This window comes from Adiantum capillus-veneris, chromosome 24, assembly GCF_014529385.1.
Source record: "Adiantum capillus-veneris isolate H3 chromosome 24, ASM1452938v2, whole genome shotgun sequence".
In the NCBI taxonomy this organism is placed as follows: domain Eukaryota; kingdom Viridiplantae; phylum Streptophyta; class Polypodiopsida; order Polypodiales; family Pteridaceae; genus Adiantum; species Adiantum capillus-veneris.
In genome coordinates, this window is record NC_140954.1 from 56,699,627 (window position 1) to 56,715,072 (window position 15,446).

The following is a 15,446-nucleotide window of genomic DNA, read 5'->3' on the forward strand; positions in this document are numbered from 1 at the left end:
GTATCCATATGGGCTCCAACCATTGTAGCCTGGCGCCGGTGGTGGTGGTGGAGGTGGGGGCACGACAGTGGCAAAGGCGGTTGCACTGGATCAGGGTCAGATGGTTGCACCATATTCCTGAAAACTCCCCCGATCGGAAAAGATGGCTGAGAAAGTTGCCAATTGGAAGCTCTCGTACTTTCTGGTGTCGGAGGAGGAGGTACCACCTGGGGCATCAGAGGGGTAACATGTAGTTCAAAAATTGTTGAAAAGTTTGCAACATCGGAAGATTCTGCTGAGGCTGTCGCAAAAGAATGTCATGGAGTTCGTTGAGTAGAAACTGCAATATTCTGTTGAATCCATGTCTTGGGTTCTTTATGACTTATGCCCAGTAAGATAGAGCGATGAAGACGGGAGCGCGCCCGATGCGCAATGAAGTAAGGGTGGGAGTGGCTAATAAGTCCGGGGTCGGAGCACAAAGCTAAAATTTCCAATAAACTTTGGAAGTGTGATCTTGCTCTGTCTGCTCTTTGGTAGGACCGGTATGCTTTCAGAAAAGCACACGCCTGATGCTCTGATACCACTGTCACAAGACGGGCACCACGTGCCAATAGAACAGAACAGACTGAACAGACTTTTAGCACTTCAATAACAACTGAACTGAAAGAGAGAGACGACACACGACACGAAGTGGCGAAACTCCATCCCAAAGAGTATTGGCCACAAACTTGGCGCCCCTTTCGGTATTTCTTTATAGGGAAAATTACCAAAATACCCCTCTAATTTGTGGAAATTCCCAAAATACCCCTCTAATTTGTGGAAATTCCCAAAATACCCCTCAAATTTCAAAAATTCTCAAAATACCCTTGTATCTATTTTGGTTGGATTATTCAAGCTTAACAGTTCTTTACTCTTTTTTGACAATCAAGATCCGTTTTTGAGTGCTTAGCATGTAATTTGTCACAAATTACCTCGCAAAAAAGGGCAATTATATCTAAAAATAAGGAAGCAATTCATCTCCAAGGCCTACATAACCTACTCAAATTCTAGTTTTAGTATCTTGTATTGATAGATAATCAGTCTTCTTATGAAAGGTACAAACTTTTTATCTTTGGAAAAATTTAATCTCACAACCAGGGGTATTTTGGGAATTTTAGAAAAATTTGAGGGGCATTTTGGAAAATTATGACAAAATATCGGGTGTATTTTGGGAATTTTTGAAATTTGAAGGGAATTTTCACAAATTAGAAGGGTAGTTTGGTAATTTTCCCTTCTTTATATTGCATCAACACAGTACGAGCCAGTACTCCAAACTCTGCACCTTCTCCAAGAAGCATGCCAGAGAATGAGCCCTTGACACATATTTAAAGGCCCTAGGCCCCAAAAGCAGTTTACAGTGAAAAGCCTTCAAACTCAAAAGCATCTGGCCCAAAAGCAATGCCAAAAAGCTACCAGCGTAATTAATGGAAATCCGTACAACTGCCACGTCATCAACCAATGCAAAACGCGAAAATCCGTACAGCCTGCCACGTCATCATGTCAACGCAATTTTCGGGTTTTGGCCATACAGCTGCCACGTCATCAGCATTGGCGCAAGTCTTTCTCTGTGTGTGGATCTTGCTTTATTTTAATCCTTTATGTCTCTTGGGGCCCCATCGGACGGGGTCCCCATAAGTTGGTAGGACTTCTTCTTCTGTTACTTGTTCTTCTTAGGGTTTAGGCCTCTCGGCCGACATCTGCAAGTTGGCTCTCTTCTTCAGGGCTTTGACACGTCAGCAGTTTGTGACAATGAGATCAATCCGTTACAAACTTGTGAATCTGGTACCATGTCTGAGTACAAAAAAAAACAACAAAAAAAGACATACTAAAATAAATCTAGAAGTGCTACTAGCTGGAACTGTGTGAGGTATGTGTGATCACCTATACAATGGGTGCCCAATACAAGAGAGAGATACAATGGGTGATGAATCCATCCTCAACTGTACTCTCGATGTCGAGATAGTATGGCTCAAATCCTCTATTGTAGTCTCTGTCGATGCTGTGAAGCTCCTCTCCTTAGTCGTGGGTGTCTCGATCTCCCTAGCTCCAATGCTCGGTCAATGAGAGTACCACAGGTGTGAGTATGAGCTGAGCTTTGCAATGGTGGCTGCTCCTCTATCTGTCCAGTGTCTGGTGTGAAGAAATCTTTGGGATTGTCTCTCTCCAGATCTCCTCAGTAAACTATCTCTGTGTCTGTGTAGCTCAAGTATATACAGGCCAAGACTATTGTCGTCTTTTTCTTCATCTTCATCTTTGCCTACCTCTGCTAAACAAACTTTGGGCCTCGGATTTCTGCAGGTGCTACCTCTGTCTTTCTTGAAACATTTGGAAGGAAGATGACCCTTCTTTCTGCGAATGCTGCAAGTCTTTGATGTTAGACAATCCTTTGCTATGTGTCCTTCTTTGCCACACTTGAAACAAGTTTTATTATTCAAAATAACTGCAAAACCTCCTCCCCCTAAAGTAACATTCCTCCCTTGCTTCTTTTTCCCAACATTAAAGAGTTGATTACATCTTGGAAATCTGGTGTTGGATCCTTTTTCTCGATGATGGTCACTATTCGATCAAAGCTAAGCGGTAAGGATGCTAGAAGAATTGCAATTTTGTCCTCCTCTAGTACTACACTATTCACATAAACTAGTTGTGAGTTCATGCTTTTAAGACGATTGACCAGGCTTGTGACATCTTTGTTAGGTTCCATTTTTAATTTGTATAGATCCTTCTTTACACTCACTTTGCTCTTCTTTTTCCTAGCCCCAAAATTCTTTTCTAGTTCTTCCCATGCAGTAGACGAGGTTTCAGAATCATCGATAAAGTGTACATAATTGTCATGTAGTGCAGTGATTGTGATTCTAATGTCTGTACATCTTTGGCCAAGTTTTGTGCGCTCATAGCCCGTGTCTATACATATGCTCCATCACTAGATGGGTCAGTGATGGTCGGCTTGACTATTCTTCATAGCCCCTTTTTCATTAAGTAGCCTTTCAACATTGTTTGCCAAGTATTAAAGCCCTTCCCATTAAATTTTCTAATCTCTTTATCTTCTATTGCACCTTAAAGTGGTCTTAGCACTTCGAAGTTAATACCAAGGCCAGTGTCTAAACTCCTCACAATCGAACAATACCAATAGATATGGCATAGGAAGATTTGATTAAAAGCTCTTGTGATGGGCTACGCTTTGATGTGTGTATAGATGTGAAGGCTCCAATGCACCCAAAATTGCAAGCTCGCCAAATGAAAGGTTTTATGCACAGTGCAGACAATCAAAAGGCAAAATTCTAAACCTAATCACACCAGGCACTATATTACACCAAGCGAGAGTAGTGACTCATTAGAATTACCAAGAAAATGCCCAAACCTTGATTAAATCAACGTGTATATCAGAGCCATCATGATGTTGGCATGAGCATAAACGCTAATCTCTTTCTATTCTCTATGCTAGATTGAGCATCCCTATATGCTTAATCGCTAATCATAATTTTCCCTTAGACTCTTTAGCAATAAGCATACCTATACACCTTGATTTAATCAAGGTTTCGGCATGTTCTTGGTAATTTAATGAGCCACTACCCTCGTTTGGTATAATCAATAGTTTTTTGTGTGATTAGTTTTTTTGTGTGATTAGGTTTAGAAATTTGTCTTTTGATTGTCTGCATTGTGCTTAAAGGATGAGCTTACAATTTTGGGTGCATTAGAACCTTCACATCTATACACACATCAAAGCGTAGCCCATCACAAGAGTTTTTCACCAGATCGTCCGATGACATATTTAAATTATGCATGAGAAAGTAATGGCTTGATTAATTTTGACAATTATTGAAGCTTTTATACACGCATTCTCTGTTCATTCTACTCATTAATTTATTTATTTTTTGTGTATGTGTGTACGCTTTTTTAACATGTGTGTTCACCCTTTGAAATCTAAACATGTGTATTTACCTTTTGAAATTGAACATGTGTATGTTTATCTTTTGGAAAGGTTTTGAAGAAATCAAAAAGGCTTTTAATGCACTTGCCAAAAAGGTGTTGTACTTGTGAGATCGTTGCCTAACTCTCTTTTTTTGAGGAGCCTTCACAAAAAGCCAAATCTTTCCAAATTGGCCGAATTTTTGCTCGACTGTCCGCACAAGCACCGGAGGCTGCTCACGCTTTCCATTACCCCTTTTTTTTTTAAAGGGTATCTTCTCACAGGAGGGGGCTCTAGAGAAGATTAAAGCAAAATTCCTTAAGTTCAAAAGGAGATTCAAATAAGTGTTCAAGACCTCTCTCCACTCTAGCTTCAAAACAAAATTTCAAAGGCTTTTCAAAGTATAAAAGCTTCTAATTGGGGAGGGTGGCTTCACTTTTAAAGTGAAGGGATACTTCACATAAGAGTGTCGAAAGAAATTTCTCACAAAAAAATAAAGTCTAAAATTTGATGCATCCAAGCATGACGTCATTTTGTAACACATATCTTTAGACACAGTGCGATTGTGAAGAGTTCAAACACTAGCTTTGGAACAAAATCCAAATGCTAAGACCGCTCTATTGCACCATGAGGGATTAGGAGATTAGAAAGCTCATTTCAAGGGGAGGAGCATTAGCATCAATTTTTTGTTTTGCATTAATATTACTTAGCATTACATTTCCATTCAATAAAGCTCATAAGAAGACTACGGCAACAACCATGGCAGCGATAGCACCGCGATGGTGTTAGTAACAGAGTCGAAAGACAAGGGAGTAGGAGTAGAGAAGGACAAACAATCTAGTTGTGGCAATGAAAGTTCTTTTGTAGACTCTTGGACTAGAGCTGTGTAGTCGACTCCTGAAGCTAGGCGGTAAGGATGCTAGAAGAACTGCAATTTTGTCCTCCTCTAGTACTGCATTGTTCACATAGGCTAGTTATGTGGTCATGCTTTTAAGACGATTGACCAGGCTTGCAATATCTTCGTTAGGTTCCTTTTTTTAATTATATAGATTCTTCTTTACACTCACTTTGCTCTTCTTTTTCCTAGCCCCAAAATTCTTTTCTAATTCTTCCCATGCTGCTGACGAGGTTTCACAATCATCGGTAAAGTGTACATAATTGTCATGTAGTGTAGTGATTATGATTCCTAATGTATGCTCATCTTTGGCCAAGTTTTGTGCGCTCATAGCCCGTGTCTATACATATGCTCCATCACTAGATGAGTCAATAATGGTCGGCTTGACTATTCTCCATAGCCCCTTTTTCATTCAGTAACCTTTTAACTTGGGTCTGCCAAGTATGTAAGTCTTCCTCGTTAAATTTTCTAAGCCCTTTTTCTTCCATTGCACCTTGGAGTAGTCTTAGCACTTGGAATTTAATACCAAGGCCAGTGTCTAAACTCCTCACAATTGCACAACACCAATAGATATGTATTTCAAAACAACATTGTACTTGGGTGCATAAAATTTTAGACTTTAATTTGTTTGTGAGAAAGAGGGAAAGAAAAAAAAAATCCTTCAACGCTCCTACGTGAAGTACCTCTTCACTTTAATAGTGAAGCCATCTTTAGCTTTTATACTTTGAAAAACCTTTGAAATTTTGTTTTGAAGCTCGAATGGAGAGAAGTCTTGAACACTTTTGTGAATCTTCTTTTTGAACTCAAAGAATTTCGTTTTAATCTTCTTTAAAGCCCCCTCATGTGGGAAGATACCTTTTTTTTTAATAAGAGAGTTATGGAGAGCGTGGGCATGGCAGGTAGCCTCCGAGCATGTCCGGACAGCCAAGCAAAAATTCGAGCAATCTGAAAAGCTTTGGCTTTTTGTGAAGGCTTCTTTAAAAAAGAGTTGGACAATGGTCCCACAAGCATAACACCTTTTTGGCAAGTGCATTAAACGCCTTTTTGACTTTTTCGAGATCTTTTCAAAAGATAAGCATACACATGTTCAATTTCAAAAGGTAAACATACACATGCTCAAATTTCAAAGGGTGAACACACATGTCCAAATGGCACACACATACACACGCACACACAGAATTAATGAGTAAAACGAGCAGAGAATGCGTGCCTAAATGCTTCAATTATTGTCAAAATTAATCATGCCATTACTTTCTCATGCATAATCCAAACATGGCATAGGAAGTTTCGATTAAAAGCTCTTGTAGATGTGAAAGCTCCAAGGTACCCAAAGTTGCAAGCTCACCAAATGGGAGGGTTTATGCACAATGCAAACAATCAAAATACCAAATCCTAAACCTAATCACACCAAGCACTATTGATTACACCAAGCGAAGGTAGTGGCTCATTGGAATTACCAAGAACATGCCTAAACCTTGATTAAATCAATGCATGTAGGTATGTTTATTTGTTAAAGAGTCTAAGGGGAAATTATGATTAGCGATTAAGCATATAAGGATGCTCAATCTAACATAGAGAATAGAAAGAGTATAGCATTTATGCTCATGTCAACATGATGATGGCTCTGATACCAATTGTTGAGATTAGAGAAAGAGAGAGAGAGAGAGAGAGGTGCCGCCACCGGAGGCGACGCCTCCGTATTAGTGAATGTTAAAAAAAGGTTCCAAACTCATGTAAACCTTCTCCTTTGCATGGAAAGCTTTTAACATGCGAAGTACTTGATTAACCAGATGAACAGAAAATGTACATTACCGTGTCTTGCTCATTATGAGTTGTGTCTTGTTTGCTTATCATCTCCGTGCTGCAGCTTCGACGAACTAGTCCATTTCAATGTCTTGCCCGTCTTCATCTTCTTCTAGGTCATATAGCAATGCCCGTCGCTGCCCGGCAAATACACATGCCAACCCTCTTGATGCTGACGTATTTAAAAATGTGGATTAGGGAGAACAATCCCACTAAGTTTCAGAGTGCAATGCAAGAAAGACCACAAAGTGCAAAACTTCTAAAAAATACAACACCCAGCATGATGCTCAAGAAATATAGATGGTTTTCGAAAAAAGCTTACCACTAACAGCAAGTGGTGGCACAACATCTCCATACGAAAGAATTCGAGCTCTTCCATCTCTCAGACTGATGTGAGACACTGCACCCTGCAAGCAACCTTAATTCAAATAAGACCCAAGTAAAAGGCACAGTGGTTTAAAAAGAGCACTGCTTAAAAGACGCGACACAGCTAGCTTACATTGGACAGGCACAAATTTGGAAGATCTGGCCCTTCAACTGCTCCTGTAATCTTCTTGTATGGAAGGCCATCAATTGGCAAGATCATCAACCAGGCCTTGGCGGAGGAGATTGTCCGTCCTAACAGGACAAGCTGCTTTTCCTGGCCATCAAGTTGCAAGTGATCAGAGATCGTCCTATCATTAGGGTTGCCTCTTCACTGTGTCATTACCATAAATGTGGTTACCTTGTAGAGAGAGAGATCGATACAAGATAATCCAGCTCCAATTTGCAAAGCAACACCTTCCCAGCTTCTTGTCTTCTCTGCAGATACTGAAGTGTTCTCCGTGCATTCGCGAATGATACCAACAATTCCGTGCACTTCAGAGAGTTTGTTTGGCGTAAGAAAACAAATATAGCAGGGAGCTTCTGGAGAGACAGGGTTTCCTTTCTCCTATGAAAAAAGCTCGAGTTTACCAAGACCTTCCATCGAGTCTCAACCTTTCCTTAGATGGAGAAATACCTCATAATATGTCAATGAAATTGGAATGAGTGTATTAGGCTGGTGAAGTTGACCAAGGAAAAGCATGTTCTCAAAATTCAGTTGTTGTGACACAATCTTGGATGGCATAGAGAAAGCTTTCTGGCAACTGCATTCAGCAAGTATCAAGTACATTTGAATACCAAAACGACTGCTATTGTTCAGTTTTACAGCTCAAAAATTTCAAACAGAACTTAAAAGGGATAAACCAATAGCAAGCATTCCTCACATGATTCCTTGCTTTTTAACTCTACTCATTATCCAAATGGCCTCAAACAACACAAAGATTAAACTTACTCTTATCTGATATGTAGGTCTTGCTTCTGAGCTTTCTCTGGACCCAGAAAATTCCATGATAATAGCTGTAATTCCAAGAAGAGATTTACCTTACAAACAGCTGTGAGATTTGTTGATTCAAGCTTTTATGAAGGAAGGTGGAATCCAGAAAACCACCCATTAAGGCAAGCTCTTCTAGTCTCTCAGACTCTTCTCTGAAAGTGAAACAACGAGCAGCAGTAAGTAAGCGCATTGCTTGAATGCATTGAGGATTCCTAATGTCAATGACTCACATGCCAATCTCTATCCTGACAGCATCTTCTGACACGGGAGCCAAATGAGGACCTAACAGGTCCTCCTCAAATTGGGTCTTCAAAAACAGTGCAACAGCTTCACTGTCAAAAAAAAATTTAATTCCATTAGCATAACTTTGCCCACTCTATATGCATCAGTAGTCTGAATTAGTAACCTTGGTTGAAATTTAGTGGATTTAAAGTTCATAAACCTTGAATTTTTTGTTTTTATTGAAAATTAGACCTACTATGTGATTGCATTGCTACATAATGCATTGACAGCATCAACGTGGAGCATCAGTAGACCTGGGTTGACAAGAAGTTTTTAGTGTCGTTAGGAACAATCCCCAGAGACCTCAAAGATCTACCCGACAAGTCTTGACCCCAAAACCTGTTGCTCAAGAGGGAGCTGGGTAACACGCATTTGTGTGTGAGAGAGAGAAAGAATGTTATATTAACGTCTTCAAAAGGCCAAAATGACCTATGACACCAAAAAGTTACAATTGGTGAGTCTGATACCATGTCTGAGTACGGAAATTACAACATTACAAAGAACTAACACTAAAACACTAAGGAGAAAGGAAATGGGGGAGGGGGGGGGGGGGGGGGGGGTGTCATTTGTGGGTTCAGATGAAATCTCTCATCGGTCGCTGTTGGATCTCATCGACCTCCTCCATGGTCAGTACTCTGGTTGGGCGTCTTGCATGTCGAGCTAGAGTGATCAGTATCTTCTGTTGCAGCCTTCGTTGGTGGTGGGAGACCCCCCGAGGTCGGGGACATCTGGATTGGCTGCTCCCTTGGCTCTCCTTTGGCTGGTGTAAAGAAATCTGTGATTCGTCTATGAGACTGTCTTTTCTCTGATGTCCTCAACAAGCTCTCCCTAAGTCTGCGTAGCTCTAGCAGGAACAATCCGAGACACCTCTGATCCTTGTATCTCATGACTCTAGGAAAAGGTCCGAACCCTTCTCTGAACAGGCAGTGGAAGCGGCCACGTATCTCATAGTATGCCGGGCAATGACATGTGTAGTGCAGCTCTGTCTCTGGCTCTAAGTTACATAGGTGACATATCCTAGCTCCTGCCGGCACCCCTCGAAATTGGCCAGACTCGATTTGGAGCTGACGTGAGGATGTGCGTATCTGTCCAATAGCGCATCTTATCCCATGAGATAAGTGTGTGTCCATGTATGCACGCCTAGTCACAAAGCCGTCCTCCGTGAGTTGGAGAATATGCTCTCTGTAGAAGGCCATCTTCGTGCCTAACTCCTGCGTCAGCTGTATCCATGTGCTCCTGCTATTTAGCTGAATCAGATCCTGACGCATGAGTCTGGTGATCTTTGTCCGTGTGAGAGACAAGGAGGGTGCATCCAGGGAGTATTGAAGCGGCGGTAATCTATCCATGTTGAGACCGTGCGACTGAAACCATGCTGTATCGCCTTGTAGAGCTAGTTGTCGAGGGGGGGGGGGGGGGGGGGGGGGGGGGGGGGGGGGGGGGAATCATCCGAGCGATCATAGAGACCAGAGGCCTCTCCATACATCTCCATCCATCTGTGTTGCCAGATCTCCCATATTGGTCTACTGAGGGTCCTCATACCTGAACTCCATAGAGCATAGCTGGAGTCACTAGAGTGTCAAAAAGCCAAAGCTTTGTTCGCGGTTCCTGAAACTGAACTTGCGAACACATCCTCTCCAGTCCTCCCAAAGCTGCACATGCTCTCGTCAATCTAGTCTCTGATGCTCTCCTTAGTGGAAACACCGGTCCACCGAAGACTACCCCAAGATAAGTATATGCATCTGTGTACTCCACAGTCTCCTGGCCATACACAAATGTGGGTGCCGACCTCGTGACCCACTGTGGTGTGGTGTTGAACACCATAACCTTGGTTTTCCCCAGATTGACAGACAATCCACTATCACGAGCAAATGTATGCAGAGCATCCAAATGACGTTGCATCCCCTCTGGAGAGTCAGAAATCAGCACAATATCATCAGCATATAGTAACAGCGGAATCCATGTCCCGCTAGCTGAGTCCCCCCTGTCCCCCTGACGCTCTACATAGTCCGAAAACTCATCCACATACATCCCAAAAAGAGTCGGGGATAGGGGGCATCCCTGCTTTACTCCAATAGTGGAGAGGACCATGTCAGACATTCCCTCAGTGGTGCGTACCCGCCCGGGCCATCATTGTCCTGTATAGAGCCAGAATCCCCCAAATCAGCTCTGTAGGCACACCCATGTCCTGTAATCTGCGTATAAGTCTGGCTCTTGACATTGTGTCAAAAGCTTTGCGGAAATCCACAAAGCTACAATAGATCCTCTTGCCATGGTATCTACCCTCCTCAATAATAGCTCTGAGTGTCAGAATCTGGTCAAGAGTGGAGAAACCTCTCCTGAAACCTGCTTGCCCTGGTGCTCTTATGCCCTCTCGCTCTGCCCATCTACTCGGCTCCTGTTCAAGAATGGATGCATACAGCCTAGCTAATGTGTGACCAACCATGATGGTGCATAATTCTCGGGAATCATGGGATCTCCTGACTTGAAAATAGGCACAATCGTGGACATACTCCAAGTCTCAGGGAAGCCTTCATACATGGCTCCATTACACATCATAGCCAGGAGCTCTACAAGCATATCTCTGGCATGGATGAAGTGCTCTGCTACCAGACCATCATGATCATGTGCTCTCCTTGTCTTCATCCTGTCAATAGCTTTCCTTACCCTCTCAGCAAAAAAGAAAGAACGTGTCTCAGAGCATGTCTCTAGTGGGTCCGGTAGAGGTGGTTGTCCCGATGCTGTGTAGAGAGATGTGGCATATTCCCCCCATGTCTCAGTAGAGGTGACCGCTGGTGGTGGTGAATGTTCGTGGAATAGCCTCCATGCTTCGCCTGAGTCCTAACTTACAAATAATTGATACAGATCCTGCTCTAGCGGGATAAATAAGCCCTTTTCTTTCGTCGCACTAGGCGACGAAAGATAATCTGTGACTGTCTATGTGTGGTAGTACCCATGAGCACTTCCCTCTGTAACTTGATCCTCATCTCTCTACACTCCTCATCATACCAACTGTTCTGGGGCATTTTTCCAGATAGTCTCCGTGTAGGCTGGCTGGGGTATGCTTTTGATGCTGCATCATGGAGCGTCTCTGTCGGTATCTCAGTGAGTTCATCTAGTGGCCGTCCTGGCTCCTGGGTGCATAGCTTCCTATGTATCTCATCCATATACACAAAGTCCGTCTCCCTCATGAAGGTATACCGGATGTGTGTAGGGACCTCTCCTAATGGAGCTGTGCTGAACTGAAACGTCAGGGTGAAGGACAAGATAGCATGATCAATTGCTACTCCAATTGGCCTAGTGCCCACCATGAAACCTTGAAAGAATGGAACTGAGACCTGGTTGAGCCATAACATAATCCGCTGTGCTGGCACCATGTCGGTGTGGAAGCAAGTAAAACCTCCAGCTGTCGAAAATCTTTGTAGGCCATTCTAAATGGCCAATCTATGTGCGGTTCCCATATCTATCAAGTATCTGCCATATTCAGTGTATTCCTCATCTTGTGATAATCCGGATAGACCCATCTCTATAACGTCCAGCTCCCTAAGCATTTCCTTGGGAGTATCATAAAATATTGTCTGGTGGTGGGCAATCCTAGCATTGAAATCCCCTAGTATGATAATGTCACCATCCTTAGAAAACTCCCAAATGTCATTATCCAAAATAGCAAAGGGGGATTGTCCCCTAGGTGATGCATATACTGACATACTAGGAGGAAAGTGACAGATAGCAATGTAGAGGTATCTGCCCGTCTCTGCCCTAAGCCTCACCCACATGTACCTAGCATGCTCATCCTTGCGCGCTATATATATCAATGGCTGCAACTCCTCCTTGAATAGAACTGCCACTCCCCCTAAGCCTCGTCCTCAATGCTCCGATCTGGTCTCTTGTCTACAAGTTGTCTCCCATCTATATCCACTCACCTGTGGCACGGATTGCCCAGGGGCTTGATGCGTCTCAGAGTAGAAGATGATGTCTCTCCCTGTGAAGCTATCCTCAAAGGCCCCTACATCAAGACGAAGTGACCCCTTACAATTCCAGGTTGCCATCTTTAATGTGGTCCCATAGGTCTCGCACCGTCATGCGGGACGTCGCTCCAATATCACCACCTTTTCCGTCCCTGTAAAAAGCAATCTTCCCCTTTTCCCTTGCTGCTCTAATTTCCGGCATTACTTCTTGCATATGAGCAATCTGTGAGAGGCTGAGGTAATCTCCAAGAAAGATGCTAGTCTTCTTTAGAGTCGGTCTCTTCTTCAGGAAGTCCTTCGCTTCCATGGAGGGGAAGCGGAGAACGAGTGCCCTTTCCTTCGAGGTTTCTCCGTTGCTCCCGCTTTTCTTGGTGCCCACTCTCCAGGCCCTCGTATGCGTTTGCTCGTTGACCCCCACCAAAGTCATGAGTTCTTTTACCTCTTCATCCACATTATCTTAGTCTTTGAGGCCACATATCCTTACATGTAAGGCCGGCACACGTCTCCTTTGCTCCTCTTCTAGTGTCAAGTTGATGATGGTTGGTGTGGGGGTGGGGGTTATTTCCTTGCCTTTCCCTTTCTTGACAATCTCGATCCATTTTGCGGCCTTTTCTGCTTTTGTTGGGTCTTTGTGATGACATCTACCCACGAGGTCGTCAGTTCTTTTTGTTGCTCCCCACCTTCTTTGATGGCCCGCACTTGTTCCTTAATCGTGTTAAGCTCTTCAATTACTGAGGGTTGAAGCTCTCCCACATTCTGCGATCGCACCTCTGCAAACTCTTTCTTGAGTAGTGCGATTTCCTCATCTTGGGCCTTCACGCGATCCTCGAGTGTATGTATCGTGCTTTCCTGTGCTGCCACGCGCGTGTCGAGTATGTTGATAGTACCTAGGAGGTGGCGGTTGATCATGCTCATGGACTCGCTCAGCTCTTCTTTGCATTTTTGGATGGCATCCTCCACCGGGTCATCTTTGCCATTCTGCTTCCTCATGGTCGGAAGGCCGGCACAGGAGAGGGAGAGGGATAAAGGAGTGAAAAGGAGAGGCACAAGGTTTTTTTTTTCTCTCTCTCTCTACACGGGCACATTTTATATATATATATATATATATATTAAAACCCCTCTTTCTCTTTCTACGCTCGCAAACTTTCTCTCTCTACGCTTCTCACCTCTCTCTCTCTCTCTCTCTCTCTCTCTCTCTCTCTCTCTCTCTCTCTCTCTCTCTCTCTCTCTCTCTCTCTCTCTGCCCTCTTTCTCTCTCTACGCAACATTTTCCTCTATTTCTCTCTCTACGCCATTTTTTGGCCTCTTTCTCTCTCTACGCCCCTTTTTCCCCCTCTTTCTCTCTCTCTACGCTACTCCCCCCCCCCCCTCTTTCTCTCTCTATGCGCTAGGTTAGGCTGGGTTGGGGGAGACGGAGATTCAAGGGAGGCTATGATACAAGATACATGATGCACTGGGCGGGGGGGGGAGGGGGCAAAGCTTTATCTCTAGGTTGTATAGGTGCACATCTATATGCTCAAGGGAGTACAAGCATAATGTGCATCAAGCTGACTAGCTAAATCCTATGTCAAAGTGGGGTGTACATGGGTGGGCGTGGGTAGGGCATGTATGATCGAGGCTGGGTCTTCCAGCATTCCTGGGCTGTCTGGTGGTGATGAGTCTAGATCTCCTGAATCTGTATGCAAAGGGAGTCTTGGAGTAAAGAGAGACAAGACGAGATGAGACCCTGTGGCATCTTGGTTTATCCAAAAGCAAAAGCACATACACCGCCGAAATTACACGAACACAAACAATTTGAGTCAATATCCTGTCTTCTAAATGAACTTGCCAACAAAATAGAAAAACTTCATGTAACGTTGACACCTCACACAGATCTGTCACAATCTCCTGCCTTTCAAAAAGGATTACCAGCAAAATAGGAAAAGTTCACATGGAATTGGCACCTTGCACGGAACAAACAATAAGCGGCAAGGAAAAACTAGCATGAAATTGGCAGCTTACTCAGGTGCCAATTTCCTTTCTTCATTGTGCCATCACATGTCTAAGTCTCTTGGTTCTATTATATCAAAGCCCAAGGGCTTTTATAATCTCTGATTTTTTCTAGTAGAGCAATTCAGAATCTTTTGAAATCAATCCACAATCACAAATCTAGATATTTGTCATTTTTCATTCTAGAAAATCCCAACAACTCTTTCCAACAGCAGGGTAAACTCAGCCTGCTCTACTGTCATATAGTTTCTCACGTGATCAGTTATGACTCAGATCTCATAAGAAGAAAAAATACCTGTTTATGGATGGAAGCTGATCTGTCGAAGGAGAGTTTTCATTATTGAGCTGCCGAAGTGATTTTGTCAGCCATGCAAAGAACATCCGAAACTGAAAATCCCAGTACACATAAAACATACTTCCTCAAATTTCAAAAGCATTATCAAGCTCCAGGGTATATATGATTGATAATAAACAAAAAGAAGGATGACATATTATTCTACAGACTATGTTATAGTCTTAATTTCTATGGTGGAATCTTCATGCCTTGGAGAACTCTGTGCACAGCAAGGGTTCATGAAGAACCTTCACTGAAGGTTCTTATGTTATGTATGATCAAGAGCAACCCCATCAGTTGCCCGCAAAATTTTGAAAACAGAGTTTGATGCCCCGGTACAAACTGCCACAGTTTGCCTTCATGTCTTCGAGACAGATAACAAAGACAGATGATCAGAGAGCTTGATGGGCTTTGGTGACACAGCTGCTATAGGAGATTATGGCTATGACATGGATACACCACCACACAAGAGAAACGGAGTTCTAAGACGGAAGCTCGGGCAGTGAACTACAAAGTACATGGCCAACACCAACACAGCCCCTTATAAAAAAAAACCATTTCCGAGGACTATAGAAGATGGCTTCATTGAGAGAGACGCCGGGATATATACTTGCCACAATGAGGGTAGGAATTGGTCAAGATAGTGTGTCATTGCACTCTCTTGAGATCCATAGACTCTAGAGTCCGTCATGACCCCTGATCGAAGACGCAAGGGAAATCTTCTAGGCTCTTCAACTTTAGTCATTTGAATTGGTTTCTCCTCTAAGTACATCCTCAAAGTTGCCTTCACTCTTTGCAACTTACATGTGGTCTTTTGTCTGATAGTGATGTACGATAACTCCTACTACCTAGTAGAAGCCTGTAAGCAATCTTGAGGTCCCTCTGTTGAAGATCCT

At 43.2% G+C, this 15,446-nt stretch overlaps 1 protein-coding gene across 1 annotated transcript in view; it reads right to left on the bottom strand.

Annotated features, from left to right (window-relative positions):
* The window catches only part of APC4 (Transducin/WD40 repeat-like superfamily protein), a 50,945-nt gene that overhangs the window by 15,319 nt on the left and 20,180 nt on the right, over positions 1-15,446 (bottom strand). Inside the window, exons 12-19 of the mRNA XM_086499053.1 lie at positions 14,512-14,603; positions 8,211-8,312; positions 8,028-8,132; positions 7,624-7,750; positions 7,348-7,554; positions 7,123-7,263; positions 6,946-7,030; positions 6,633-6,795 (exon numbers count right to left, since the gene is read on the bottom strand). Coding sequence (XP_086355179.1) covers positions 6,698-6,795; positions 6,946-7,030; positions 7,123-7,263; positions 7,348-7,554; positions 7,624-7,750; positions 8,028-8,132; positions 8,211-8,312; positions 14,512-14,603 — 957 coding nt within the window. The 3' untranslated portion in view covers positions 6,633-6,697. The remainder of the gene's footprint in view (positions 1-6,632; positions 6,796-6,945; positions 7,031-7,122; positions 7,264-7,347; positions 7,555-7,623; positions 7,751-8,027; positions 8,133-8,210; positions 8,313-14,511; positions 14,604-15,446) is intronic.